General features: G+C 41.6%; 1 protein-coding gene across 1 annotated transcript in view; it reads left to right on the top strand.

Moving 5' to 3' along the window:
* The window catches only part of LTK (leukocyte receptor tyrosine kinase), an 88,925-nt gene extending 76,506 nt beyond the window's left edge, over window positions 1–12,419 (top strand). The window contains exons 23-29 of the mRNA XM_030451821.1: window positions 3,148–3,277; window positions 5,611–5,708; window positions 8,014–8,106; window positions 8,664–8,765; window positions 10,166–10,300; window positions 10,643–10,733; window positions 11,412–12,419. Of these exons, the coding sequence (XP_030307681.1) occupies window positions 3,148–3,277; window positions 5,611–5,708; window positions 8,014–8,106; window positions 8,664–8,765; window positions 10,166–10,300; window positions 10,643–10,733; window positions 11,412–12,185 (1,423 nt within the window). The 3' untranslated portion in view covers window positions 12,186–12,419. The remainder of the gene's footprint in view (window positions 1–3,147; window positions 3,278–5,610; window positions 5,709–8,013; window positions 8,107–8,663; window positions 8,766–10,165; window positions 10,301–10,642; window positions 10,734–11,411) is intronic.
* The last annotated feature ends 5,061 nt before the right edge of the window (window positions 12,420–17,480 follow it).

Genomic DNA, 17,480 nt, shown 5'->3' with positions numbered 1-17,480 from the left:
GAGTTACTGATTACAGCTATTAAACAAGGTAGAGGAGGTTCTTTTGTTCCACATCTATTTAAGACCAGGGGTTTAATGCCAGTACACAACTTGGCCCCACACAGCAGAAGAATAAGGAAGAGAATCAGAAAGGCAATAAAAAACTAATGGGTTGAGATTAAAAAAAAACATAATAGGTAAAGTAAAAGCTGCATGTGCAAGCAAAGCAAAGCATTCACTCACTGCTCCCCACTGGCAGGCAGGTGTTCAGCCATTTCTAGGAAAGCAGGACCTCATCCTGGGTGATGGTTTCTTGGGAAGACGAATGCCAAACTCCAAACAACGCCCCCATCCTCTTTCTTGTCCCAGCTTTTATTGCTGAGGATGGAATATCCCTTTGATCAGGGGATAATCCTCCCCTCCCAACATGTTGTGCACCATCCCCTGCTCACTGGTGGGGAGGATGAAAATCCTTAGCACTGTGTAAGCACCGCTCAGCAACAGCAAAAATTCCAATATTTTATCAATGCTGTTTTGATCCCAAATCCAGAGCATAGCACCATATGAGCCACTGTGAAGAATATTGTCTGTCCCCTCAAAACCAGTATAACATCTCAACAAAGATTTCTGCTGGCTGGTTTTGCTGGTTATGTTCAGATGATGCAAAAGGCATGACTTTTTTGTACAAACACATTGTGCATTTCATTTTTCAAAGAATCCTGTTGCTCTTTTACTAAGTGTAAATCGTGTTCCAAAGACTTTGCTAAAACAAATTTTTAATTAAGAAATGGAAAGAAATGGGAAAGCTGAAAATTAGAGCCACCTTTGCTCAGAAGTTCAGTCTCTGCAAGACCAGCACCAAGGTAGCACCAAGGAGTTTTTAGGCTTGGATGCTAGGGCTTAAATAAAAAAGTCAGATTTTTTTTATTAGAGCAGGTTTGGCAGAAAGAGTGAAAAGCTTTTCATCCAGTACCAAGCATACATGCAGCACTTTTGCTTTTTCTGGCTATAGAAGTGTTTGCAATAAGTAAGCATTTTTTGTTGTGGAGGTCCTGGGCTTTTACCCTTTCTTTGCACAAAAACATCTGAGTGAGACAATCTGAAGCCTCTGCAGGGGTAAGGTAGCTCAGTGTGTGTCTTGCATAGATGGAACACAGTCCTTCTCCCAGTGTGGCCACTGGAAGATGTGTTCTGGATTTTGGTGTCTTGGCAAGCTTGACAGCACCTTTATAAGGTCTCATTTTCATAATGGTGAACTAGGAGACCTATAAAACCTGCCTGGAAAAGATAACAGACAGCCATTCCTATTACCATCTGTACTTCAAGTATTCCAGTCTTGGAATTTACTTCATTAGGAAACTGGAACACCTCAACCTGAGTGTCACAGTTTTACACTGGGCTGGTAATTGATGCTCTCCATTAATCTTCCTCCCCTCACTGATAAAGAAAGGAGAGAGAATAAGGGAGAGAGGCTTATGGGTTGGAAACTAAACTACACAGCTTTAGTGAAACAGTAATGATAAAAAAGGAAAAAATATTAGATATATACAAATATACAGGAAAATCAATACCACATTCCTTCCCCTCAGTAACTTTCACATCCCCACCGAGCCTGCAGGGCAGCCCTGGGAAAATCCAGGCTGGATTCCAGGGGTCGGAAGCTGGAGGCAGGAACACACAGGTTCAGGCTGGTATGGATCAGAACCACAGGCAGAGGAACAGATGGAATCCTCCCAGGATGCTGAAGCAAAGAGGGTCACATGGAGAAGGGCTGAAGGAAGAGTGAAGGGTGAAGGCTGAAGGGTGAAGGGGTTTGACTCTTGTGGTCCCTCAAATTTATGCACAACTGGTCATCTGTCTTGTCTGCTTCTCTCTCAAAGAGGGTTTCAGGTGTGAACTCTTTACTTCCTTTTTCCTTCTGGAGCATAAGATGTTTTTCAGATCTTGGTTCTGCATCTCTAGCCATAGCTGTAAACATCAGGCATTATCAGTCCTAGAAGCAGTCACTGAGAGAAATTTGCTGTTAATTTCAGCAGGAACAGCTGCTTACAAGAGACTGAGCTGAAAGCAAAATTACAAGACACAAAACTAGCTCTATCCTGGCCCAAATCAGGATAATGAGGAGAAAAAGGGAGAGAGACTTACGGGTTGGAAACTAAACTACACAGTAATGATAAATAGGAAAAATTACTAAATATATGCAAATATACTGGAAAATTGATCCCACATTCTTTCTCCCCTTTTCCCCCATAACTCTCACATCCCCACTGAGCCTGCAGCCCTGGAAAAGTCCAGGCTGGAATCCTGGAGTCAGCAGCAGTCAGGAGCTGGAGGCAGGAACACACAGATTCAGGCTGGGATGGATCAGGATCACAGGAGGAATGGATGGAATCCTTCCAGGATACTGAAGCAAACAGGGACAGGCAAAGAAGGGCTGAAGGGAAGAGTGAAGGGTGAAGAAGTTTGACTCTCATGGTCCCTCAAATTTATGCTGTGTATGCACATATGGAATGGAATACTCTGGTCAGCTCTGGTCATCTGTCCAGATGGATGGACAGAATCCTCACAGGATGCTGAAGCAAAACAAGGAACGGGCAAAGAAAGAGAAGCAGGAAAGGCAGGAAGGGCAGGAAGCTGGAAGCTGGTTTGACTCTTGTGATCCCTCAAATTTATCCTGACTATGAGGTGTATGGGATGGAATACTCTGTTTGGTCAATTGTGGCATCTATCTTGTCTGTTCCTCCCCAAAGGAGGCTGCAGGTGGGACCTCTCTATTCCTTCTGGAGGGTAAAATGTTCCTCAGAGCTGAGCAGTGCCCTTGGCTCTGCACACCAGTCTCTAGCAGTAACTATAAACATCGAGTGTTATCAGTCCTAGGAGCAGACACTGACTGAGAAACTTGCTGTTAATTTCAGCAAGTGCAGCTACTTACAAGAGACTGAGCTGAAAGCAGAAGTACAAGACAGAAAATCACCTTTATCCTGGCCCAAACCAGGACAGCCAGGCACAACCCTCTGCCATGATCAGAGGGGCATTTTAATATGGCAGAAGTAGGGATGCATTTGGTAACTCGTGCTGCTTCAAGTCACCTTGCCAAGGCAAAGTGAGTGTGATGGAGATGTCTAATTCTGTCTTTCTCTCCTGCGTTGCTGTGACTTTGGCTGTCAGTAAGTTCAGTCACCAGAATATTGTGCAGTGCATTGGCGTCAGCCTGCAGACGCTGCCTCGCTTCATCCTGCTAGAGCTCATGGCAGGAGGGGACATGAAGAGCTTCCTTCGGCAGAATCGACCTCGAGTGGTAAGATAATTTCCCCGGCCAGGCTTGTGATTGATTTTAGTACAACCAGTGTCTTTATTTTTGTCAACTGAGCAAAGGCACTGAAGCCAAGTACGGCTGCGTGTGTTTTCCAGCTCCTCCAAACTTCTGGATGCACCAATCTCTTTTCTTGTGATAGAAAAGCAGTGCCAGAACTCCAGCCTGGCAGTTACTCAGGAGGAAAGAATAAAATCCTGTCCTGCCATTCCAGGGTTCTCTGTTACCTGGACTACAAATTAAGGGATTTCTTCCCTCAGGGTCTGCCTTATTTTCTGTGCACTGAAACAGTGTATGAGGGCTTATATCAAACCCTGATAAGCAGTAATGGGTCCTCAGCAGGTGTGCATCAACACCACAGGGAGAATTTTAGTATCACAAATTTGTGTCAGTTGAAAAGCTGAGCCTGCACGTATCTCTGTGGCAGGGATTTAAATAAATGTAAATGAAATTATGGAGTCAGGTATTTTTTCTTTTAAAAAAAACCAGCTTTACAAAAAGCTGTCATGAGGGCTTTTGTAAATTCTCTCTGATTTTAATATTATATTAATGGCAACCAAGTACAGTGATTATTTGGAATTAATTGGTTTCAAGGTTCCTAGAATGAATAGCTGATTTCAGATACGTGTTCTTGCTTCTTAACAGTGTGATCCTGAGGACCTCTGCGAAATAAGTATATATAGCTGCTTAAATGTAGACTTAAAAAAAAAAAAAAAAAAAAAAAAAGAAAGAGGCATTAGGCCTGATACCACATTATTTCTTGTTGTTGACGATGCCTACACTGGCTGCCTACAGGGACTGGTGCTTTATGTACTCCTACAACACATGAAGCAGTTGCACAGCTTCTCCACACATACATATACACCCCAAATAGTTATGAGAATATAGCTTTGTGTGTGTATAATCCTAAACTGTTTTTAACAGGTTATTGGAAGATCGAGATGAAATTCTTCCTCATAGTAGTAAATATCCTGATTAAATTCACTTGCAGTGGTACAGCAGCACCCAGATGGAGGATATAGTCTCTCTTCATTTTTGGCATAAGTAGCTAAAGTGGTACGGTGCCTGTGAGTAGATAAAATCTGTGGGCAGCAGAGGATAAAAAATACTTTTATTTTAATATTATCTGTAAGTGTAAGGGACAGTTATTTTTAAAATATCATGTGAAAGCAAACCTGCTGATATGCTAGCTGGTATACAATAGCAAATAAAATAGCTGAAGTCCCCTTGATACTCAAAAAAAGTGTCCCTGTACACCTTGTCTGAAAATAGAGCTAGCCCCATAATTAATGTATTTCATGACAAGTTTCCTTGGCTGCAGAGAAAATGTATCTCCATCACAGGCTTCTGAGAGAGGGGATCCCAGAACAGGGATAAGGTCTGGAGATCTGCAGTTCTATTTCTCCTCTTTGTTCTTCATCTCTGCTCTAGAAATGCCTCCATTCCTGGCAGATGTCCAAGAGCTTTGTACAATAATTTTCCTAGCTCAGTGGCTGTAGTGTTAACTTCGCTACTTTGAGCATGAAAAATTACAGCAATAACAGCATCCAGAAATACAAGAAGCCTTAGACAGGAACAATTTATTTGATCTCTTGAGCTTTTGATCAGTGTAGTAATTTCTCCCCCACACTTCCCAAGAGCAAGACAGAAGTTCCTGGAGAAACACCAAGGAAATTTCCCTATGGGGAAATAAATGATGGCATGAAAATAAGCATGTCTTCTGGAGAAGGCCTTCATTATGGTTCTTATTTAGGAAAGTGCAGATGGCAAAGGGCAAAGCATCCCCGTTTTTGCATACTGCTCCTAAGAGTAATCTCTGCCCTTCCACAAGTGAGGATGAGTAGATGAATGCCAACTGCTGGTGCAGAGATGTGCACCAGGCATCGTTCTCTGAGCTTATGTGCTAATTTACGTTTATAATTTATTAACTCTCTAAAAGAAGGTGTTTGGGTTTTTATTTCTTTTCATCTCACCCTTTAAACCTGCTTGTCTTTTGATTTCACCACGTCAAGCACCAGGAGGAAATGGTTCTCTCCCACCTCCTTTACTAGGCTGGTCAGGCCAGGACATAAATGTCTTGTGCACTGTGCTCAGGAAAAGTGAAATCTTCTGAAAGTTTTTGGTCTGATATAAAATAATTTACTCGTTTTCTAACTCTGTTCTGATCTGTTTATGCTCCTCTTTGCTCTTGATTAATTTAACCCTTCCTCCACTGTGAATCTATGTCTCTCCCTTTCCCTTCTGATTATCCCCTGCCTGATTGATTTCCTTACCATTCCTTATGATTTCCTTACCATTTCCTCTATGTCTTTTTCCAGAATCAACCATCCACACTAACAATGCAGGACCTGCTGAACATAGCTAGGGATATTGCCTGTGGCTGTAAATACCTGGAAGAGAATCATTTCATCCACAGGTGAGGAGAAACCCTTCCAATGCATCAGAGTTTGTGTTTGCAGTGGATTAAACAGAATTAATCTCCAGGGGAACACAGAAATTTTCTCCACCAACACAGTGGCTCTTTGCTGGGGAGAGAGGAATCTTCCCAGTGGCCTTTTTCATGAGTTAATTTTCAGGTGCCTCCAATGGAGATATATTTGAAATTAGCCCCTACAGTCCACTAGATGGTACTGTCACTCCGTGTTAGCTCCTAAGAAAACCAAGCATCATTCCACTCTTTCCTGATCTCCTTATCTTAACGTTTTCCCTATCCTACGAGCTCAGGGCAGAACAGGGATAATAGGTAAAAACACAGCTGCAAAACTTCCTTCAAAGTTTAGGGAAGGCTTAGGATGCTGTGTGGTCTTGGGGAGCTCATATTTGTTCACAAGTCTTTTCCCTCTTTTGCAGATTTAAAAAAAATGCTGACATGGCAGGCTTCAAGTAAAAATAAAATATTATAGACGAGGTAAAGTTTACTATAGATACTTTTAAAATTCCTACAAGCATATGTAGGGAGGCAAGAGGGGGTAGGAACTGGAGAAACCAAGGGAAACAGGTGGCAAGGAAAAAGCCATGAGGCTGAGATACAGGATGTATTCTGGCTTTATGACTAGGGCATGTTTTCAGTCTCCTTTATATTGGTATGATGAATAAGTTCCTTTTAAAAAAAGGATTAGTGTTTTCTGGCATTACAAAAGAACAGAAGGAGTGTGCAACAAGTTTCGGAACTCTTAATAAGTACATGAAAGGATTTTACAATTGTAAATATATTATAATTGTAAAATAATATAAGTACTTTTATAATTGGAAACTTCAGAGTTCATCTCAACAACATTATTTTTTAAAAATCTTTATGTGACATCCTTCCTCAACCTCCAGACACCTGGTAAGGGCCAATTGTTGCTTTTGCTGAAGAAAAAGTCCAATAGAAACTTAACAGAAATTTTCTCTGCAAGTGTTTTATAAACCCACTTTTCATTTCTCCTGTAAGGTTTATGTTCTCTGGTTTTTTATCATGTCACTGAGCACAACCAGTCATTGCATAAAGCTTATAATATTTATGTCAGCTAATGGACAGGCCAGCTAGTATTGCTCAAGACCAGTCTCCATCTCAGGAGAGAAATGGAAGTTTGACTTGTTTAACACCAGCATATCACTTTGAAAAAAAATTATCTGGGTCAGTTTTTGCACTGTTGGATCTCTAGTATAAACTATCTGTGAATGGACTCATTTTGCTTTAACCAGCAACTCAGGAAATCAGCATAGAAGGAATTTTTTTTTAAAGTTATGTATTTGTTAGTGATGTCAGTATTAATTGGAGTGGGTCAGGAAATGGAAATTATCATTACAGATTACAGGTATCCTAGGGGGAAAAGGTAAGGTAGTGGGGTTGGGGACATGTCACTAGAGCAGGTCTTGTGATCCAGGAGTTACAGCTAATGATGGAAGATTAAACGTGCTTGACTTTGAAATCCTGAGGACTTTTTCAAGGCTGAAAAGTGGGACAAAACACATGAGTCATTCAAAGAGCTCATTTTTCTTGGCAGCCAGCAGGACCCCTATAGTGCCATGATTTTTAATTAGTTCCTTTTCAGAATGCCTATTTAAATGCACACAAATTCTTCGGTCTTGACCATGCAGTCACCACTACCATTTGTCAGAGGTTAAACCTGCACCCAGCAAATGTCTGCTACCATATGTAGCTTTACTGGGTTGTACAGGAGATATCCAGAACCAAAAAAGCAACATTTTACTGAATCTGGACCTATACTGACTTTTCAAGCAATTTACTAAGACTACTCAATATCATGACATCCATAAGTGGTGGAGGCACTGCTGAGATGCCACTCAATAAAAATAAAATAAAATAAAGTAAAATAAAATAAAATAAAATAAAATAAAATAAAATAAAATAAAATAAAATAAATAAAATCAAGAAAGAAATGTGTCATAATGTGGTTGAAGAAAAAGGTACTGGATCTCTCCCTGGTCTGACAGTGATACTGTTTTCTGCCTTAGTGAAAGGAGATGGGAGTGGGGAATGCTTGGAAATCATTGGGTAGGAGATGTAATGTAAAAGCAGTTTCAGAAGTGTGGTTAACAAAAATGATAATGTAGCTGGCATTATTTTTTAATTTTGGAAAGACTCTTCTCATTTCTGTAAAGATGACTCAACTAAGGCTTGCAGGACTTGGGTCTAATATTCTTTATTCCTTTAGATACTTAAGAGTTTAGAATTTGAGATTTTTTAATTTTTTTTTACTTTTTAATTTTTTAAGAGATATAGCTGCAAGAAACTGTCTTTTGACCTGCAGTGGAGCAGGACGGGTAGCCAAGATTGGTGACTTTGGGATGGCCAGGGATATTTACAGGTAAGCAAAAGACCATGTTTTGAACAACTCAAAAATCTGTATAATTATGAACACTTTGAACTGTCTCATGGGCTCTGAAATAGTGGAACTGTCCATAATGTGTCTGAAGTTGATTACCAATTAACTGGTGTTAGGCTGCAAATTAACACAGGACACTTCAGCTGTATTCATTCCAAACTGGGCCCCAGGGAACACTGCAAGTATTAAACCGAGCACAGGCAAATTTATTAGCTAGCTGATCATAAATAATCTTAAGTTCAAAAAACCCAAATCACAATTCTCATCTTCTGATGCCATCAAGATTTTCTGCATCACCACCCTCTCCAAACCATTGTCAAATTTTATGTCCTCAGCCGTGCACCTGCAGCATCTTTGGTTTCCATCCCATTTGCAAAGAAGCTGTGAAATGCTGGCTCAGTGCACCCTTTGTGTTGCTGATTTCTTTTTCCTCACTTGACCCCCCTTGCCACATGCAGCCCCAGCTGTTGTTGCCGTGCTGATAAGAACTTCATCTGTATCTGAGCCCTGCCAGACTCCCTGCTTTTTATCTTTCCCAGAGCAAGTTACTACCGCAAGGGAGGAAGAGCCATGCTTCCTGTCAAGTGGATGCCACCAGAAGCTTTTCTCGAGGGCATTTTTACCTCCAAGACTGATACCTGGTAAAAAAAATGTCTTTTACTCACTTCTGCTACTCCATAAGAAAGGTCAAGAAATGTCATGCTCAAGGAAAACAAAAAATGTCTGCTTAGCAGGAACCATAAAAATGTCAGAATTTCCCAGAGAAATATTAGAAATCTTCCCTCTTCATTCAGTCGAAGCACAAGTATAGAGTTCTGAATAAGAATTAAGAAAAGTAATGTAAATGGAGGTAATAAAAATTCATTGTACATAAATGTGGAGTATCATGCAAAGGCAACCAAGAGGTGGAAAGAGAAAGCAGTTTAGATTGCTGAGAAGTCTCAGATAAAAATCCTAACAAATGCCATCAGACACTTCCCTCAACTTTCAGGATCTCTGCCACTCAATTTCTGCCAGTGAGGAGGGGGCTGCTTATACATCTTTTACATGGCTTTCTCTGTACCACCCGGGATTACTCATTTGTCTATTTCTTCTGTTGTATATAACATGACAGCAGCTTTAACCAGAAGTCCTTGCTGGTTGCTGAGGAAACAATATTTACATATTGATTCCTCATGCAACTTGATCTTTCTTTGAAAAGAACACCCCCTCAGCAGCAGCACATTGATGCACAGGTGCTGGGGAATGGAAGCATTCCAGTTGCCTCTCTCCCTGTACAGCAGATTCTTCAGTTTACTGTACTGAGACATTCCCTGAAATGCCACACTAACCCAGTTTCCTGAAGCTGGTAGTGATGCCGGAAGACAAGGGAATGCTTATCACCTTCTAAGTGTGAGCAGGCAGTGCTGAGCATTTGGAAGGAAAGTGCTCCAGTTCCTGTAACAGGCTATTCTAAGTAACATGTGTGTGCTGGAAAAGTTTTCCACCTTTCCAGAAAATAGTGACCCTTAAAATTCTGACCCTGCTGAGGTCTTGACAGAAGTATCCTGGCACCCCAGGGGCTAAGGCATACATCACTTTCAGTGGCACAGCCTAACCATGGATGTAAAAAAGGAGAGCACCTGTATCATGACAAAAAAATAAATGCTGCTGCCTCTTGGTTACACTGGATGTCTATTACTTGATTTTATTCTTGAGCATCCTGGTCCCAAACACTGATTGAAACGAGTCTTCCCAAGTTAGGTAGGAATCTCCATGCCTGTTCTTTTCAGTTTAAACCATACACAGCAAAATTGCTCTGGCATTTCCTGCTCTAGAAATAAGTAATGTAGCAGAACACCTTCAGAGTTATTCTGAAACCTCTGCAAAGCTGGTTTTGGAGTTTGATTTAAAAAAACCCAATTAAAACCTTTGCTCAAAGTTAAGTCATAATCACACTAATTGCATATTGCTGTGGTTGGTATTACCTACACAGCTTTTTGCCAGGTTTGGGAAGTACATATGAAACCTAATTGGTATTGTTGGCTGGTTTCTGACACAGGTCCTTTGGTGTGCTTCTTTGGGAGATTTTCTCTCTGGGATACATGCCCTATCCCTGCAAAACCAATCAGGAAGTGCTGGAATTTGTCACCAGTGGTGGAAGAATGGATCCACCAAAAAACTGTCCAGGACCAGTGTAAGTATTTCCTTAGTCCCACAAGTCAGGGGATACTGGGTACAAAACAGGCTAAGGCAAAGGCTACTGGATACTTTGAATCAGGCTGCCCCCAGTGTTAGGTTGGTTCTATGGGGACACTGTGTCTTTAACACAGCTTAGTACAAAGCAGGATTTCTTTTAAGGAGTGGTTCCATAATGGCTTAGGATCCAAGGATGCAGAAATTACATTTCCACTTCTGCTCTTATCCTTTGGGCCATGTACTATTCCTCTGGACCCATGGTTACTTCCTACTGAAATATATTTTATATAATTATCTTTCTTGATCAATACCTGGTTTCTTTGTTTTTACTTATTTTAAGGTACCGGATCATGACACAGTGCTGGCAGCACAGCCCAGAGTATCGGCCAAACTTCTCCACCATCCTGGAAAGAATAAAATATTGCACACAGGTAGTGGTCTTTGGCACCCAGGTTGATGGTAATCCATGTAATTCCAGTTGTCTAAAACCACCATCTTTAACCCAGAACAAGGATCCTAACAAATTGAGCTAATTGCTTTCTTACTTGTGGGGGTGCTATTGGCTCGACTGCTCTTTTCATTTGGGATTTCAAGTATCCATCCTCACTCTCCCATCTCCAGCCCAACTAAAATGAGATTCCACTGTTCCTTTCAGCTCTCAGTTTGTTCAGGAGCAAAATGTCCTTCATTTTGTGAGGGAAAGGTATTTAGACTTTCTTTGAAGGTCTATATTCTGACTTTGCCTAATGTGACTAGGAAGTCACAGCTGATATGGTTTGGAGAGGGAATGAGATGGCATGGTGAATTCACCAGGTGGTAGCATTTTGCAGCTACAGGCTTGGATCCAACCACCCAAGGGAGAAATTATGTACTAGTGACACCCAGCACAGCCTCTGCTCAAGAGCAGCATGCAAATGAAAGAGCATTTTTGCAAGTCCTAACAGCATGCAATATCCAGATGGCACCCAGCACCTTGTATGACATAGAGAAGTATTGCCCAAGCCTGGTGTCAGCCTCTTGCCAAAAGCTTTTTTGCTCTCATAGCTATTTCTCTTAAAATGCAGCTGGAGGTGTTCAGGGCAGAACAGAATCTTGTCTCTCTTTTTCAGGACCCTGATGTGATCAACACTGAGCTGCCCATGGAATGTTGTCCTGCTCCAGAGGATGAAGGGAGTACAGTCATGCGCCCAAACATCCCCAATGGGATGGTGCCCCTCCTGGTCAGCCCTTCTCTCACACCTCAGACAACACCTAAAACACTGGAATCCCATCATGCTGGGCCCAAACTTGTCCCATGTCCACAAGAGCTGCTGGTGGAGAACCTGAGCAATCGGACTGCTCAAGGGCCCAGCCTGCCACCATCCCTCAGTGATTTCACCAGTGGAGCCTGGTTCCAGCAAGCCTCAAACCAGAAGCTGGAGCTCAGCAATCCACCAACCCACAGACTTAAAAACAAAACAAAAAACCTTTGGAACCCAACCTACGGATCCTGGGCGCTGGAGAACATCTGTCACTTCAGCCCCAGCTCCAAGCTCCAAGCAACTCCAGAGAGGGAAGATTCAGGCTTTGATGGGACTTGCAGTTCTCCTCCCAGCTCTCGGGCATCTCCAGCATCTCCAAGTCGAAGCAACTGCACTCACCGGGATATTACTGGGATTGAACTGGTGAAGCTTCAGGCTTTCCCCTGTGGCAATGTAAATTATGCTTATGATGACCTCTGCTACAGCACTGCCCACCAGCCCTTAGCAGAGGTCAGAGCACCCGTGTTGAGGAGCTCCAGCCTGCACAGAGCTGAAAAACCTTTTTCTAAAACAGAGAAAACATCAAGAGAGAGGGACTCTGGCCTGTCTTTGTCAGATGACCTGAGTGTTACTCCAGTATAGCAGAAACTGTTCTTAAGAGATCAGGGAATGTGTGTACCAAGAAGGACTGCTTCCTATTTCACTTACTTCCCCCATTTAAGTTCCTTCAGATGGATGCTATTTCAACATCAGCAATGTTCTGTTTCCTCCTTCTACCTGCCAGATCCCCAGATCATTCTAGGCAGTTGCACTTCTGTCTACCATACATCTTCCACCAAACCAGCTTGGAGGTGGAGAAAAATGGCATTGCTGCTCTGATTCAGAATATAATAATTAAATGACTCCTCAGTCTGCTCAGGTGAATAGAAATGGACCCTACCATCCAACCCCAGCATTTGGATGGCAATAATGATCAGCACAGCTTGCTTCTGACTGAAGAAACCAAACACACTTCCTGAGCCAGCAGCAACCAACTTCCAAAGGCTCCTCAGAGCTTTTTACAGTCCTGATGACTTACTAATAATGCTTATGCACTGTAAGGGAAGTAAATAAATAGCAGCCACATTTGCATCTGTTTTATTAGCAGACCCTGTGGAAAAACATGAAAATGAAGCTACTGCTCATATTGGAAGCAGTAGGAAGGATAAAAAAATAATATAAAAACCATCCAGGCTCCTCTGAGCATGTGCTTTGAAAACAGATGAAGAAAACAAATTTACTATTTAAAACGTAGATGGTGGAGCTGATTGTATCCCTTTCAGCAGAGAAGGAAATCTGCTGCTTGCCTCGATATTGCTTTCCCCACAGCTCCTGGCTGAAGGGGCAAGTAGTTTTTCAAGAAAGGGTGAGTTGCATGGGCTGATAAGAAATAGACTGTCTATCTTTTAACAGACTTTACTTGAGCTGGACTTCATTTTTGCAAGTATTTTGATATTCACCAGTAATTCCCCATGTTCTGTTGGTAAGCAGGAGGCTCTTGGGTAATTGTTTAGCATTTGATGCACTGGAATTCTTGATTTAAATACCCACTCCTCTGGAAAAGAAACAGCAAGGGGAACATTACCTTACAGTAAGGTAGAAAATTGCTCAACCATTAGAGAAAGCTAAAGTAATAACTTTGCTTCACACACCTGAGCAGGCTGTCACTGATTCTTCCTTTGCAAGCCACCAGAAGGTCTGTATGAGGTACTTGGTTGTTTCAAAGACACCCTCATTTCTAAGGCCTCCTTCTGTTGCTTAAGTTCTAAACTGATGTTAAAGCCTGAAAAATAAGGTGATTTTAAAAAAGCCTGAACAGTCTGGGAAGCAGATTTCTCTTTGTCTGACACTCCTGGATGTTGCACTGCCAACTTAGAGTGGCAACTCACATGCTGCCTTTAGATGTCATCTTGTTCTATGGGGACATGGTGGTTTTATGTTCAGTCTGGTTCCTTTCTGAGGGCAGAAGTCAGATCTACACTCTAAAGATGAGGGCCAGCAGAAGAGGGTTTGTTTTGACTAGACCAAGTTCCTGTCCTGTTCAGGGCTGGACACTACTGCAATGTGGTAAGAAAGGCACAGAGTGAAGAACCTGAATCCATGTTTATGCTTTTGTTGTCTGTTCCAACCATCCTATAGTTGACTTTTGGCTACAGACTGAGTAGTTTTACACAGCATCACTTTCAGACCTGGCTGGTGAGGATGGGCACCTTTCAGCCCTGCCCCATATGGCACTGGAAATAATTCAAAATGCAGATTGTGAAGTAACAGATGGCTGGAACAGAGGGGTCTCAGGAGTGGTGTGGGGACTGGTGGGCTTAGAGACCAAGAGAGATGGTTGGCCCTGCCTTTCTGTCCCTTTCACCTTTGCTTTAGCTCTCTGGCTTCTCTCATTGTCCTACCTTATACCAGGGGTGGCTACAGCCCAGTTAGATGAGGCAGAAAAGCCCAGTTTGTGGGAGATTTTCTCATTCTTTCCTCTTGCAGAGGCTAACACTTTGGGTCATGCTTCAGGCTGGCCACCTCTGGAACACACCAGTGAAGAACACATCTACTCTTAACTTATTGGAATAAGATGTTTGCTTTCAACATTTCAGCTTATGTTAGTCTTATGGTTTGTTAACTAGAAGATTTTTATCCAAAAATAAGTTATCAAACTCCAGCAGGTGTGACAGGGTGTCAGCAGCTCAGCCCCTTCCTCCCTGTGTGACAAGGTCACAGCAGTGCCTGTGACGCTGTCACTTTCCAACCTTGGTTGTCACATACTCTGTGCTGAGCAGACAACAGGTGCTCATGAACATGGTTTTGCAGGCCCATTTTATTTTCAATTCTTCAATTCTGGGAATTTTAAAAGAATCTGCATTAGCAACCTACATTTTATATAAGTGTTTAACTCCTTCAAATGGAAGTAAAGGTAAACAGGCTTCTGTCAGAAGAGCTGCCATGAGTCTGACCTCTTTAACAGCTTTTCTGTGTGTATCTGATCTCTCATAAAACCCCTCATAGACAATTATTTTTTAATTAATATCCCGAAGGAATCAATGCTAATACTGCTTCTGGTGTGATGCCCAGATGCTACATTCTGTCCAAACCATACTAACTAAAAAGAAAAATAAAAATTGTAAGGACATATGCTATACAGAGACCTGTGGCACAACATCTTCCCCTCTCACCACACAACTTTTTCATTTAGTTGAATTTTTATTTGTTATTATTTGACCATGGAAGCACTTCTTGCCAACTTATGTGTCTGGGTGATGACTTTACATAAGTAGATGATGCACCTGCTTCTATGCAATTCAAAGCTGGACAAGTGTATGCTCCTTTATTTGCAACACAAAATCAAGGTCCTACAGTTCTGGGACAATCACAGATTTCATGGTGCTCAACTGGTACCATTTCAAAATATAATTTGCTTGAAAATGCTTTTTAAGGAGTCCCTTTTTACTGCTTAATCAACAGTTGAACCCATAGTGTCAAAATTAAGATTACTTTTGGCAACTGGAAGCCAAAACCTCATTTCCTAGAGGAATTAGATGAGCTGGAGATGTGAGATTAATTCAGTTCTATAATCCATATGAAAATGTTCTAGTACTTCCCCACTGGAGAACTGGCCATTCATACAATTAGAAACTGCTCTTCCTGACTGGTAGCTGTCTTTTAACATATTACCAACATTTTATATTTATGTGTATGTAATTGTTGGGGTTTTTTTCTTCTGGGCTTAGCATCAGTACTTTCTGTTGCATACATACCTCTTTTTCCAAGAGGGGACTGAATAACCACAGATGAAATAATAATATAAATTTCAATTTTGTCTTCCTCTGCCTTATTTTCACATTTGTTGATATTTTTTCCTATCTTTTCCCAAGTGGTTTGTATCTTCATTTCCCCTTAAAAGAAACAGGATTTTTAACAGCACAGATTCAAGGTGTCCCCCTCATACCCACCCTTTTCCTGAGGTTAAGTTCCCCACTCATTTGCCAGGGACAGATGTGCACTAAGAAAGCTCCAGAAGTCTAATGAAATGGACTTGGACAACTGTAACTTATTCCACCTCTAATGCCCTCCTCTTACCTTCCTGAAAGATAAGGAAACACTGCTGCTGGGAATACAGTTTTCCACGATGTATTTGCATCTTTACAGCTGTGTCAGCCAGGGACCAGACTTCTTCAGCAGAGTTCTGTGAGACAGTGTCTCCTGTAGGCATGGGAAACTCTCTCCTCCTGGCTGCCTACCCTTTTCAGTCTGATGCAGAAAGCTGAGAGATGACATCACATCTTGTCACACAACTTTTTCATTTAGTTGAATTTTTTTTGGTTTTGTCATTACCTGTGACCATAGTGGCACTTCTTGCCAACTTACCTGGGTGACAGCTGTACATAAGTAGATGGCACACCTGCTTCTATGCAATTTAAAGTTGGACAAGTGTATATCCATCTATATTTGCAACACAAAACAGAGACACTCGTGGTGGTTATTTGTTTCCCCCTGCTGTGTACTATTTGGACACTCCCGCTTGCTGAGAAGCATTCCCAGACCTAGAGGCTTCTTCCCCACTGCCACACAAAAAAGTGCCCTGTGGACAGTTAGTCTGCCAAGTATCTTGTGATGCATAATTTTTTTTATATACTATAGGCTATGAACTGAGATTTTTTGAGACAGCTTACCTGGAAGCTTGGTGTGGATCAGGTTTTAATGCTAACATATCTAAGGGGTTCTGGAACCAAGCTCCAATGTCAGATGTCTTAGAATCAGTTTTGGTTTAGGGAGTATGAGATGCTAAAAACTAAAAGCACAAGAAACTCTGAAATCAATAGGTTAATAGGTTTTGTTCCTGCCACAAGGAAATTCTTGAAGAAAATATATTACTGTCCTGTGACTGAATAAGAGTGGATGCTTTTTATTCCTTCAGTCTCATTTATTTGTTAGCATACACACTTCAGAGTAACAAGCACTCAACCAATACAGTCAATGTCAAAAGTGACCATGGTCAGCATTGCATTGTAGTGTTCAGAACGGATGCACGTGGATGATACAGATCATTTGATCTCAGTACCTTAAGAATAACAAATAATAACAACAGGAAATAAAAACAATAATAATAATTAAAAAAAAAGCAAGAGCCCTCTGAGATACTTAAAGGTTTGGTCCGACTTCCACTGAAATCTTTCCCTATAATAGGAACTGGATCAGATGCTAAGTGAATTCCTCCTCCTCTGTAAAATTAAGAGGGATTTAATTTTTACCACTTTGGTTAAATTTTTACCCAAATTTATACCTTTGTGTGGCCCAAACACCCATCATTTTCAAAAATTAGCTGATGCATCTCTTTGTGCATTTCTTTCTATATTGCACCTTCCTCCAAAGGATCTCACAGCATCTTACAAGCAACGAGAGACAGCCTCACACCATTCTTGTGAGGTGAGTAGATACTATTCCCACTGGAAAATGGGAACAAAACTGAGGCCTAGGAAATATTGTCCAAGGCCAAAAAAACAAAAACAAAACCAAAAAACCCAAGTCACTGTCAAAGTTGAGGAAGAGAAGTCCTACTGCTAGGTTGACAAAGGAAGGCAGCAGCTACAGCAGTAAGCATTGATGCATCTAACCAGTGATTTTCAAGACCTTAGTGCCTAAGCCAGGTTTGCTGTTCAGCAGCAAAATGCCTCTGGGCCAGCACATCCATCTCCCCAGGCTTGGAAACACCTCTGCTCTTAATGCCTCCAGAGTGAGGCAGTCTCTCAGCAGAGGGATTGAGCAACTACATTCTAGACTTGGAGGTGAAAAAAGTACCTTGGTTACCATGCATTAACTCTTCTGTGTTACCTGCCTGTGCAAAGGCATCAAGTTGACCCTCTGGTAAATACAAGCTTATTCAAGACAACTTACACCACC

Source organism: Calypte anna, chromosome 5A, assembly GCF_003957555.1.
Source record: "Calypte anna isolate BGI_N300 chromosome 5A, bCalAnn1_v1.p, whole genome shotgun sequence".
Taxonomy (NCBI): Eukaryota; Metazoa; Chordata; class Aves; order Apodiformes; family Trochilidae; genus Calypte; species Calypte anna.
Note: the sequence above shows the minus strand (reverse complement) of the source record. Positions and strands in the feature narration are given on the sequence as shown.